The sequence below is a fragment of the Hippocampus bargibanti genome, linkage group LG01 (genome assembly GCF_051943395.1).
Source record: "Hippocampus bargibanti isolate YZ-2025 linkage group LG01, ASM5194339v1, whole genome shotgun sequence".
In the NCBI taxonomy this organism is placed as follows: domain Eukaryota; kingdom Metazoa; phylum Chordata; class Actinopteri; order Syngnathiformes; family Syngnathidae; genus Hippocampus; species Hippocampus bargibanti.
The window spans coordinates 28,485,196-28,497,576 of NC_142734.1; the positions used below are offsets into that span (position 1 = coordinate 28,485,196).

The 12,381-nt window shown below is 41.9% G+C and overlaps 1 protein-coding gene across 1 annotated transcript in view; it reads right to left on the reverse strand.

The window, feature by feature from the left end:
* The window catches only part of LOC148903757 (cholecystokinin receptor-like), a 23,746-nt gene extending 13,476 nt beyond the window's left edge, over positions 1 to 10,270 (reverse strand). Inside the window, exon 1 of the mRNA XM_089008343.1 lies at positions 9,736 to 10,270. Coding sequence (XP_088864469.1) covers positions 9,736 to 10,249 — 514 coding nt within the window. The 5' untranslated portion in view covers positions 10,250 to 10,270. The remainder of the gene's footprint in view (positions 1 to 9,735) is intronic.
* Between the last annotated feature and the right edge of the window lie 2,111 nt (positions 10,271 to 12,381).

A 12,381-nucleotide genomic window follows, 5' to 3' on the forward strand; every position in this document is an offset into this window, starting at 1 on the left:
CTAATGGACTGCACGTTCAATTTCATCAAAATTATTCCTCACACTCAAAGACCCCAAAAACATGTCAGACAATAATTGGAATCTTCATCTCGGCTGACCGAAATGCCGACGCCTTCCATTTGCGGGGATAACATCTGACACGTGCAAAACAAAATTAGAAAGTATAAGCAAAGAAAAAAGATAGAAATGACAGAAAGCCATCTGAGCTCGTTTCTCTGCCTTTCACTGACAACTTGAGTCACAAAATCAACAGATTAATGTCTTCGTGTCAATATTTGCTTGCTTGAAGATGAAGCAACAAACAAGGTTGAGCAGATCGCTCGAGGAAGTCATCGTCAAACTGGAAAAGGGAGATGGAAAATAAATATCCGTCTCCACGGCGTCGATCAATATTTACGCAGGGGGGGGATTTCCCCAAAAAGACACTGAAACGAACGCCGGGAGCTTTTCCCACCGGCGGATCGTCATTCGTCATTTTACACATGGCAGGAGGTGGGGGTGAGGTAGGGGTACTCCCCCTGACATGCCCCGGTCTGTCAGCAGTGCCAGTCATTTTTGAAAGTGAGGGCATGTGACAGGACGAGGTCGAGAACAGGCGAGCGTGGTGCTGACTGTGCACTCCTGATTAACGCTGGTGACGAGGCACAAGTCAGTCGTCGCGAGGTCTGCGGCGCGGGCCTCCAGACGCGTTTTGGCACGGGGAGTCACTCCGCGTTTCATCCCGGCCAATGATGATTAAGCATTAACACTCTTTTGTCTTTGCTATTCTGTGTTTTTTTGCCATCATGCTAACCAGTGACGTGCAGTCAGGGGAGGCAGGTGAGGCAGTGCCTCACCTGTCATCATGGAAACCTGTCATGGAAATATCAAATGAAAAAAATAATTAAACAGTTATATGTATTTAGTGATTTGTACTTTAAAGTTCTTGTCCAGTGTTCACTTCACCGTTTTTGGATTTTTTTCAAAATCGCTGAATTTTCACATTTACCATTCAAATACTAAGTAGAGACAAGCGGTGAGGCAGCAGCCGGCTGAGCCTCAACATGGATTGTGCAATCACTATGCTAACTGTGCTGGCTTGCTCTGCAGTGAGACCGCATTGCTGTCCTTCTGCATATCGCTATTAAAGCATTCAAACACGTTGAGTATATGAACTAAATTTCTACAGTTTAGCTAGTGTATATAATGTACAGTCACTGTACATTATAAACACTGTACTACAGTGTTTATTTTGTTTTATTTTTATGAAAACACTGTGCGTAGGTGAGGCACACAGTTCTCCCGCCTCATGACAGGCAGGGGGCGCTTGTGATTCCAGAGATACTTGCGACTCCACGGCTGCAGAATAATAGAATTCGGGACGTCAAGCTACAGTAAACACCGGGATAAATGGAGACAAAACCGGGATAGATGGAGGACATTGATTCGCTGTGGCGACCCCTAAGGGGAAAAGCCGAAAGGAAAAGAAGAAAGAAGAAGAGTGCAGTGTTTATTATGTACAGTGACTGTACATTAAACTGTATACATTTAGTTCATATACTAAAAGTGTTTGAACACTTTAATCGCGATATGCAGAGGGACAGCAATGCGGTCTCACTGCAGAGCAAGCAGCCGAGTTAGCACAGTCATTGCGCAATCCATGGCATGGTGAGGCTCAGCCGGCTGCTGCCTCACCGCACATCTCTACTTAGTATTTGAATGGTAAATGTGAAAATTCCGCGATTTTGAAAAAAAATCCAAAAATGGTGCAGTTAAATGGAAAAGAACTTTAAAGTACAAATCACTAAATAAATATAACGGTTTAATTTATTTTTTCATTTGATATTTCCATGATGACAACGGAGCCTCATCAAACATGAGCGGTCGACCACACAAATCACACTAAAAACATTCGGGATGACCAGGATCGACTTGGCTTTGGATGAACAGCGAAGACTCAACATCAGCATCCACAATGCTAAGGTAAAGGAGAACCGGGAGATTTTAAAAGATCTCATCAATGCCACCTGCTTGTATGCTGCCAAACAACAGCTGTCATTTCGTGGAAATTATGAAAGTAAAGGCTCTGCTCATCGTGGCAACTATGTTGAACTATTACATGCTTTCGCTGAGAAAGATGACAGGCTAGCGGCTAGCGAGACATTTGGAGACATCCACTGTATTTTCCGGCCTGTCAAACAGAATACAGAACGATTTAATTGAAGCAGTTGGTGATGTCATTACAAATGACATTAAAAGTGAGATCGGTACAGCCCCATTTGTTGCTGTAGAAGTAGATGAGATTGTCATTCTCAGCACTGAAAAGACTGAAAACATACAGTCGGAACAGGACTGATCAAGGACGACTTTCTTCACTGGCAATGATCTCCATTGAGACAGAGAGACTTGTAAAACTGAAGAAAGATAATGAAGGCTTCTACAAAGAAGTTATCGATGCCTTTCTTCAGAAGGAGCGGCGCATGGACTTCATTTACAAGTAAAGGTAACACAATAACGTTTTTTTATTTTTATTTTTATTTTTTCTATGCGACAGTTTGTATATAAAGAATGCTGACATGACATTTTAAACAAAACACGTTAACTGTTGCCAATCAAATGCTGAATACGCTACTCTGTAGAGTTCATATGTTTGTAAATCTGACTATGATGACGTCAGTGCCTCTCCAGCCATGAACTTCACCGCACGTCACTGATGCTAACAGTCCCACCCCGACCAACCATTGCCTACAGTAGAGTTGGCAGTATGGAAACACTTCCCAATGTAGTAGAGAATGACCGAGCAAAGATCCTGAGGGACTTCCAGATACATACTGATAAGAGGGTAATGGCTAACCAACCAGATATCATGGTCATAGATAAAGGGCAGAGGAAAGCCGTTGTCGTGGATGTAGCGATCCCATGATGATCCCTCTTCCAGCACTTCATCTTCTGCTCCCCATCGTTTGAGACATTCTTTGAATACATCATCCGCTGGAGCCATTTCTTTGATGTATTCATGGAGCTTGGATGTTTCATCCTGGACAGTGGCTCTCACACTCACTACATATAATGTATATATGAGCACCTGCTGCCTCACTGGACTGTTTTCACTTTTGCATGATGACAATAGCAAAAACAGAGTGACAGTACACCATGGGGGTGGGGGTGGGGGGGCATTTTAGTCCTATTTTATCCTTCGCAAAGCTGTTTGAAAGTAAGCTTGGCTCACATCTTCCAATATAATTGTCAGCAATGCTAAATAAAATAAATTAAAAAAGACCCGCCGCTCTACAGATGTCCGAGGTGGGAGCTCAACCATGTGGCGCTCTATCTCGCCACAGTGAGGAGTGAAAAATGAGCTTATCTTTATTGAGCGCCAGCAAATATGCGAGCAACTCTCGACCTCCCCTCCCCGGGCCTTGCCGGTCTGGCTGCTTCATTTACGTTGATTCACTCTAGCCTAGCAACCGCACGTCGCATTTCGAAAATGTCCACATCGGACACATTTCCGAGTCTTGACATGAAACATGAGGAGGGGGGTGGAAGGAAGGTGGGGTTGGAGGGGGGGCGGTGCGATCAAAGCTTACAGAAGCACTCAGTGTCTGACTGAGGATCGCGGCCGGCTCCGCCGTAATTCTGATACCTCACGGGGGAGTCGTTCAGGTTTCAACACCTCGTGTCGTTTGGCTTTATTCTTGGCCAGCGAGAGATGAGACGCGTCAGGGTTGTGATTGAAGGGAGCAAATAACCTTTCCGCAAAGTTGGTCCAGGAAGGATTTGCTAAAAAGTGACAAAGCCGCTGTGAAATATTTCAGGAGTTCGACAGTGTCCACACAATTCCTATTTCATAACCAACCTTGGTTTTCAAATATCACTCCATATGTTTTTGTTTTTTATTCAGCGGGGTGGTATGAATTGTAATCAGGCTATTTTACGGCAATGCGGGATAAATCAATATTATGCAAACCGCTCTTAATTTACATGCCGATAATTCAACCCCCCCCCCCCACACACACACACTTGTTCCAATCGGATATCTAAAATGGTGATGTAATAGGCAGAGATGCAACATGACATTTAGCCTAAACGGTCATCGCAGCATCTTGCTAAAATCTCAGTGTTTTTTTTTTTTTTTTTTTGGGGGGGGGGGACTTCTGCGACATAAAACGTTACTTTTGCAAGTCCCCATAATGATTGATTGCTATATTAGCCTCTCATTTAACAGCCACAACCGTTCTTTTGACGCAACATTTTTTTTCCAGGTCACAAATAAGATCATCATCACCCATTTCAGCATTCCCCCACCCAAAAAAAAAAATCTATTATTTTTTATTTTCAAAGAAAAATAGCACTCTGTGTGCTTCTACTTGATGGCCTCAGTGTCTCGGTAAGCTGCAGTCATGTTTGTTTGTTTTTTTTTGCAGATGATAAGGAATGCCTGTATTGTCTGTCGACATGTGCTCCGTCACTATTGGTAGTCGGTCAACCTCCTGCTTGTTCATTGCACTTGCAATATAAATCAATAGGAGGGAAAAAATAAAAAATAAAAAAATGCTAAAAGGAAAAATCTATTTTGTCACAAATGCCAAATTCCACCGATTTCAATTGCCTATATGCAAGTTCAGCAGCTCTTTCCCCCAAAAAAACGTGGGCGCTTCGAACTGAATAAATCTTTTTGGGACCTTCTCCTTCGCGACACGCTATTTCTGTAGATTCTCATTAAAGTCACACCAAATGTGTCCTTTGACAGCACTGCCGTGCAAGGTGCGCTCATTTCCGGAAGGCAACTTACAGATAAAGCGTTATTCAACTGAATTAGTTCTGCCACCCCATGGGGGTTAAAAAAATTGATCGGCCACTTGCGTGGACATTCTCAGAGAGCCATTGGTAACGGCAACGACAAACTCTGCACGTATCCAATTAGTTCCGAGGCCCCGGCGGGAATGTTCGTTGATCATTTATGTATGAGTGAATTTCCTGTGATTTGTCACCGGGTGACAATTTAGCTGTTGCTGTTTGTTAGGAAACAGTAGGAAAACAAAAACACAAAAACATTGTCTTGTAGGCGTAAGCGCATATCTATTTCAAGGGAAGCCTTGAAATAAGACAGACAAGCGGAGGTTGAATTACAGCACTGCAACCTCTCAGGAGAATTCCATAGTGAGTCAATTCTGCATCTGCGACGTTTCATACCGACAAATGTGAGCTTTAAGAGCCACTGCGTACACGTTAACCGTCTCCACCGCCAGCGTATTACGGCCATAAAACCCAAATTATCGTGTTCCAAAAGCAAATACATTTCAGGAAATGTTCCGTGACAGTGTGGACGGGTAAACAGTTGCGGGAATGTCTTTGATATGACCCATAAATAATGGCTTCATCGAGATGGGTGTTTCTGAAAGTGTACAGCTTTGATTCTGATGGTGGGGAAATTTTGACATGCAAGACGTTTGGATTCCACCTATTTATTTATTTATTTATTTATTTATTTATTTATTTATTTATTTGTTTGTGCATTTATTTGTTTCTTTATTTTTGTTTATTTTATTCATTTATTTTATATTCATTTATTTATTCATTTTATGTTATTTATTTATTTGTATATTTATTATTTTTTTTATTTTAATTTTATTTTATTGTATTTATTCATTGTTTTTTAAGGGAGAAACTAGGAAAGAAACCTTCATGTCAAAGAGGACATGAAGGTAGCTGGTGTGAGAGAAGAGGATGCACAAAACCGGGCTAGATGGAGGACATTGATTCGCTGTGGTGACCCCTGAAGGGAAAAGCCAAAAGGAAAAGAAGAAGATTCATTTTTATTTTAGGTTTCTTGACAACAAAATAGAGGCTAACCTTTGTCACAACCGGTAAAGTTTACTGTGTTGAACTTAACATAACAGAATTGCGCACTCCGCCTTCATGTGCGTGAGCTTAGTGTTAACACGGTGAGGAAACACCAGAGATGCTATTCACGACTCCACTTTCAGCTATCTATTGGACCACCTAAACTGTAGCAGCACATGTAGAATGACAATATGAGTCACCATGTCTTTATGTATGAATGCGGGGGCGGAGCAGCTCAGAGAAGTAAGGTGAGGCAATTTAAAGATTACAAAAAAATAATAATAGGATATTAAAAAGACGTCAAACATGTTTTGGGAGTCGGTGAATGGTAGTGATGGGAAAACGAAGCTTCATGAGCCGCTTTTGATGTTTTTGACTCCTACAGGTGGTGCTCTGGGTTTAAATATGACGGTTAGTGCAAAGGGGAAAAAATCCACTGCATCTTTAAAACAAGAATGTCATTTAGAGGAGGCAAAAACTAACACAAGTGCTTCATAAAGCTTCACTTTCCCATCAATAGCGAATGGACGCCACAGTTGGAGGGATGTGCTCCCTATTACAAGTACTAGTCAAAGCGGCAGCATTTTGGATCAAATGAAGACTCTTGACTGGAGACTCTCCATCACTGAGGAGTTACAAATAAAAAGAACAATCACTCCATATGTTTTAGGGGGCGGAGGCTGGAACGGAATAATTCAATTTTCAAGCAACCCCAAGAGAAAAGATTTGAATGACAAAGACAGCTTGCAGAGTGAATTCACCTTATTATAAAGAGACACGCAACTTCATGTACAAACGCTTTTTAAACTCAACACCCCAAATGCCGGATGATGCCATGTCAAAGATGTTTCGGCTCAAAGGAAATTGACGCTTTGTTTAATAAGTCTCTGGGACGATTGCTTCGATTCAGTTCCAAGCGGGAAAATCCATCTCTTAAAACCGCCGCTGTTCTCAAATCCTTCAATAGCTCCACATTTTTTACTGAAGCTGATTAAAATGGCACGCGGTGAACAAGATCAGGTTACCATACGCCAGGCCATTGTCTTTCACATCAGTGTTGATTTAATTAAAAATAAATACATTTTTTTTTAAATCTGAATTTCACTGCATCACCACCAAATTGTGTAAAAACTACATAAATAAACACATCAAAAATAAACAAATAAACAAATAAACATAAATAAATAAATACAAATGAATAAATAGGTAGATACACACACATACATACATATACATATATACATATATCTATCTATCTATCTATCTATCTATCTATCTATCTATCTATCTATCTATCTATCTATCTATCTATCTATGTATATATATATATCTATACATAGATAGATAGATAGATAGATAGATAGATAGATAGATAGATAGATAGATAGATAGATAGATAGATAGATAGATAGATAGATAGATAGATAGATAGATAGATAGATAGATAGATAGATAGATAGATAGATAGATAGATAGATAGATAGATAGATATCAATGTTTGTTTGTTCGTCTGTCTGTTGAATATATATATATATATATATATATATATATATATATATATATATATATATATATATATATATATATATATATATATATATATATTCAATAGACAGACGAACAAACAAACATTAACTTGGTCATTGTGCGGCAGCGCTCCTGTTGATGGCGGCCGGTGATTAACAATAACGAATGACTTAATTTTCAACGAGTGGACAATCGGCCAAGATGTCCTTCCCCGCCTCGATTGAGACGACTCCAGTGTGTGCAAATGAGAAGGAATGTCACGGATCATTGACAGCCGTGGCTGTGAAATAAACGCCGGAGATCTTATGTCCGGACCCTTGCGGCATTTCTGTGATTTATTGAGTCAGACGGGCCATGGTTGAGGCTCTCTGTTGCATCATTACGACGTGATGGCGGATACAAGATCAATACAAAGCTGAGACAGGTAGAAATTGTCCAGTTTTTATCCTTTCTTGGAGAAAACGATCAAATGCATTTGATTCGTCAAATTCTCAGCGGAGGGTGAGAAAATGATGGCTTGCGGGCAATTTGTAGCCCAATTATTCTTTAAACCGGTCAGCCGAGCATTTCAATTGTGCCCTATATTATTTTTCAGATTGAAATACAGGCAATTTTTTTTTGAGTTCGAAGTGCAAAACATGTAAAATGTGCATTGAGAGCACAAGATTTTATTGTGCAAAAGTGCGCTGGCCCGTCAACCTCCGAAGCAAACAAACTTCTTTTCACATACATCAATAATTATATCCAAAGATATACTTTGCAAAAAAGGCCTACGGCCATTCTTTTTAGTAGGTGTAAAAAGTAGGATCAAGTCGCTGTAGTAAAAAACGTCCAGTTTCTTCTTTACACTGGTGAAGCTTCATGAAACATTTGTGAACATTTTTGACTCCTCCAGCCAGATGACACTCTTGGTTTAGAGACGCCATGGATTTGGATTTGCCTTTATTAAACGCGCAGTGGTGAAATTTACATTTCACAGCAGCAAAGTGTTGAAAGGAATGGATTTTTAAGACATTGCACCAATCTTCATATTGAATGAGTCAAAAAAATATATCACAAGCGCTTCATGAAGCTTCGTTCTAGATGGGACTCTTGATTTTAAGATACAGTGAATCCTCAGCTTACGAACGCTTTAGCTTTTTGCCTTACGAACATTAAATTTGCGAGAATATAATCTTGGCATACAAACTAATTTTCGGAGGATGAACACCAAACCACACGGTCGAATAGTGCCACTGTGGCTGGCGGACTAGTTTTCCACACCCCCTTTGAGTGCAGACGTGGTTTGTTATCGAGTGGAGGCTATTATCGCCATGCTTATAATCGCATGGCGATTTCACTCGGATATCATCAAGAGGCAACTACATCAACGACCATCACAAAGGTCAATAAAATGACTTTATTATACAGTACAGTTTATTTCTTTAATTACAATACAATAGCACATTTATTATACATAAAATAAGGTATATTTTGTGTAGTTTTAAGGCGTATTTAGTAGAAAATTATGTGATATGGGGACCCGGGAACGGATTATTCTATTTTTTAATGGTTTCTTATGGGAAATAAATGTTTGGCAGACGAACTTTTCACCTTTTCTGGGAACTAATTAAGTTTGTAAACTGAGTTATCATTGTATATGCAATTTTAAAACATTTATTTTGCACCAACCTTCATATTTTAACCAAAGACCACCATCTGGGGGAATTAAAAAATAGCATACGTGCTTCATGATGCTTCGTTTTCCCATCACCACTTTACACGCGTTTACTGGTGTGCTTCCCTCGAGTGGTCGACCGGGAAATTACACACAAAATAAAGTCGCATTAAGCCAAAATGGTACAGTATTGAGAGAAATATTAAAATATTTCTTCAAAATAGCAGAGTTTTAAAGTCGCAATTGGTTGAACGGAGTAGCGACATTTTAATTTAATCAAGCTCAATTTAAAAATCCAATTTCATCAAAAACTACACACGACTGAGTTTGAAGTTAGTTTATGGAGGCTCTTGAGCTATCTATGTTATTTTTTAGTTTGTTTTGCTTTGTTTTTTGCTACAAGTGTGCTGCGAGGAAAGAACATGAATAAATAAAAAAAATCTACTATTAATAAAGAAGAAGGAGGGAGTGTTAATTAAACATGATAATGGCCGGGAGGGTTTTTTTTCCTTCTTCTTTACAACACTGAGCTGGTGAAGAGAACGAGATGGACAACTTTGAGTTGAATCTCACTTTAGCACCGCCAAGGGAACGACAATCGTGGATATCTGGAGGGGATGGAGTGTGTGTGTGTGTGTGTGTGTGTGTGTGTGTGTGTGTGTGTGTGTGTGCGCGTGTATGGGGGTGGGATGGGGGGGTTGAATAAAATATAATTTTAAGACATTTACCTTTGGGTCTGTTGGTGGATTTCAGGACGGAGGATTTGTTGGTGCAGCTGTTATTGAAGCCGGTCAATTCCACGCTGATATTCCACAGCTCCACGCAGCCGGACGCCTCCGACGCGCTGATGTTTCCCTCCTGCAGGGACATTCTCTCCGCCGTCTGCATGGGCTCGCACCTGCACGCACGAGTGATCAAGGGACCGTCGTTGTGTGGGGAATCCAAGTCGTGTTTGAGAGAAACTTGGGCGGGTGGAGGAAAAAAAGGAAAGGGAAAAAAACACACAGAGATTGTTTGCAGAGATGGAAATTGTGCCGTGAGCGTGGAGATGGTGACGTACGACGCGCACTGCGGAGACGGAGACGCCGCTGTAGAGGAATGAAGTCGGAGCTTTCGGACTCGCTCTTTTGCTCCCGCTCTCTCTCCCCTTCTTTCTCTCTCTGTTAGCATCGCAGCCAATCGGGATGCGGCTTCCAGTTTGCAGCCCCTGCTGACATCACGAGCACCATCCATCAGCGGCATCGTGAGACACACCTGCTGAAGGTAATGATGCGGATGGCGAAAGCCACTCGGTGTGTGTGTGTGTGGAGAGGGGGGGTCCGCTTTCTGTTGCTTTTGCACAGGAACTTCCATTTCGCATCCAATGCAAGTGAAATGACCCGGAGATACTCAAAATTGTCGGTTGCAAAGATGCTGAGAAGGCGTGCTGCGATACGTGAACATCGCCTTTCGCAAAGCTTCTGATAAGTGAAGGATGAAATGAAGCTTCATGAAGCACTGGGGTGTCGCTTCGACTTCATTGAAATTAACCCTAACGTCAGGCTTCCTGTGGCCCCAACAGACCTGCAGAGCCGCTTCCAGACCCTGGAAACAAACTGGGAGCCTCGGTCAGACACAATGTCCACCGAGATCCCATGAAGACTTACAACCTGGTCCACAAGTAGATTAGCCATCTCAAGGGCAGACGGCAACTTGGACAGAGGAATGAAATGGGCCGACTTGAAAAACAGTCCACCGTTTTTTCCTTGGGAAGTCAGAAGGCTCGTGACAAAGTCCATGGAAATATGAGACCAAAGTCGGTGGGGAACCGGTAGGGGTTGAAGCAATCCAGCCGGGGGCTGGTGCGAGGCCTTATCACAGGCGCAGGCCGGGCAGGCCTTGACGAACTCCACAATGTCCCTTTGAAGCTCCGGCCACTAAAACTTCTGCGAAATGAGATGTAATGTCCGGTTTACGCCGGGATGAAAGGCCACCTTGGACGTGTACCACCATTGCAAACAGTTTCCCCATGGGACAGCTATCTGAGACCACTATGACGTCTCATCCAGTATGAGCATTTAAGAAAGTGAACACATGACCAAATAATTGAGTATAAACACACCATCTACCAATTTTCCAATCCTCTTATGTTCACATGAGTCGCGGGGGTTGCTAGAACCAATTCTAGCAGTCTTTGGACAGTAGGCGGGGGACAACCTGAATCGGTTGCCAGCCTCACAAGGCAACACAGAGACAAATGACCATCCCTGCCCCCAATCTCACCCAGGGACAATTTGGAGTTTTCAATCAGCCTTCCATGCATGTTTTGGGGATTTGGAAAGAAACTGAAGTACCCGGAGAAAACCCATGCGGGCACCCAGAGAACTTCACACAGGTAGTCCAGAGCCGGGATCGTACCTGGTACCTGTGCTTTATGAGGTCGGTGGGCTAACCAGTCCACCACCATTTTTTATTGAGTTCAATCAGCCTGTCACCCATGTTTTTGGAATGTGGGAAGGACACCGGAGTACCCAGAGAAAAACCACGCGGGCCCGGCACCTCTGCACTGTGAGGTAGATGCGCTAACCACTTTACCACTGGGCCGCGAGTCTCAACATGTCAATAAAAAAATATGTGTATATGGAGACAAAATGATTCCTTAAGACCTGAAACAAATAATGAAGCATTCCTTCATCATCTCTGAAGACTTTCAGTCAGCAAATGTTGGCCACCACTGGCATATGCCAATCGTCATCACAGACTGCAAGATTGGCTTCCGTTTACCGGACATGTTTTGGGCGCCGTGCCTGCAAAGTGCAACAATGCACAGTTGATCAAAAGCGTTGCCAAGCAACAGCAGGGAATCCCACACTGTATATTTGATTCATCAGCAAGGTCACGGCGACAGTTAGCTTCCCACGCTTTGTTGTAAGAAAGACCTTTTCACTATATTTTTTGGGGTGGGGTTAGTCTGGTCGTTTACATTATAAAAATGTTCATTGTCATCAAAATTGGCCAGTTGCAAATTGTCCCTGAGATATGAAAGTGAACGTGAAAGTGGACAGTTGGATGAATGATTGGATGGATGGATATAGAAAGTGAATATGCACACTTGTGAAAAAAAGAAAATGAATTTTACAGTGCACAAGGTGCTGCAAATTCCTCTGACGTGCTAAAAACTACGGATGGGAAAACGAAGCTTCATGAAACACTTGCCCTGATCCTTTTGTCTTTTCGCCCTCTTGTGACTGAAAATCATCTTCAATCAATAAAACAATTGTATGCCGGCTTTTTAAAAAAACTTTACGGGATGGATGGATACCTGGGTAAATTGAGGGGTCATGTTTAGTGGTGATGGTAAAATGAAGCTTTATGAAGCACTTGTAATATTTTTT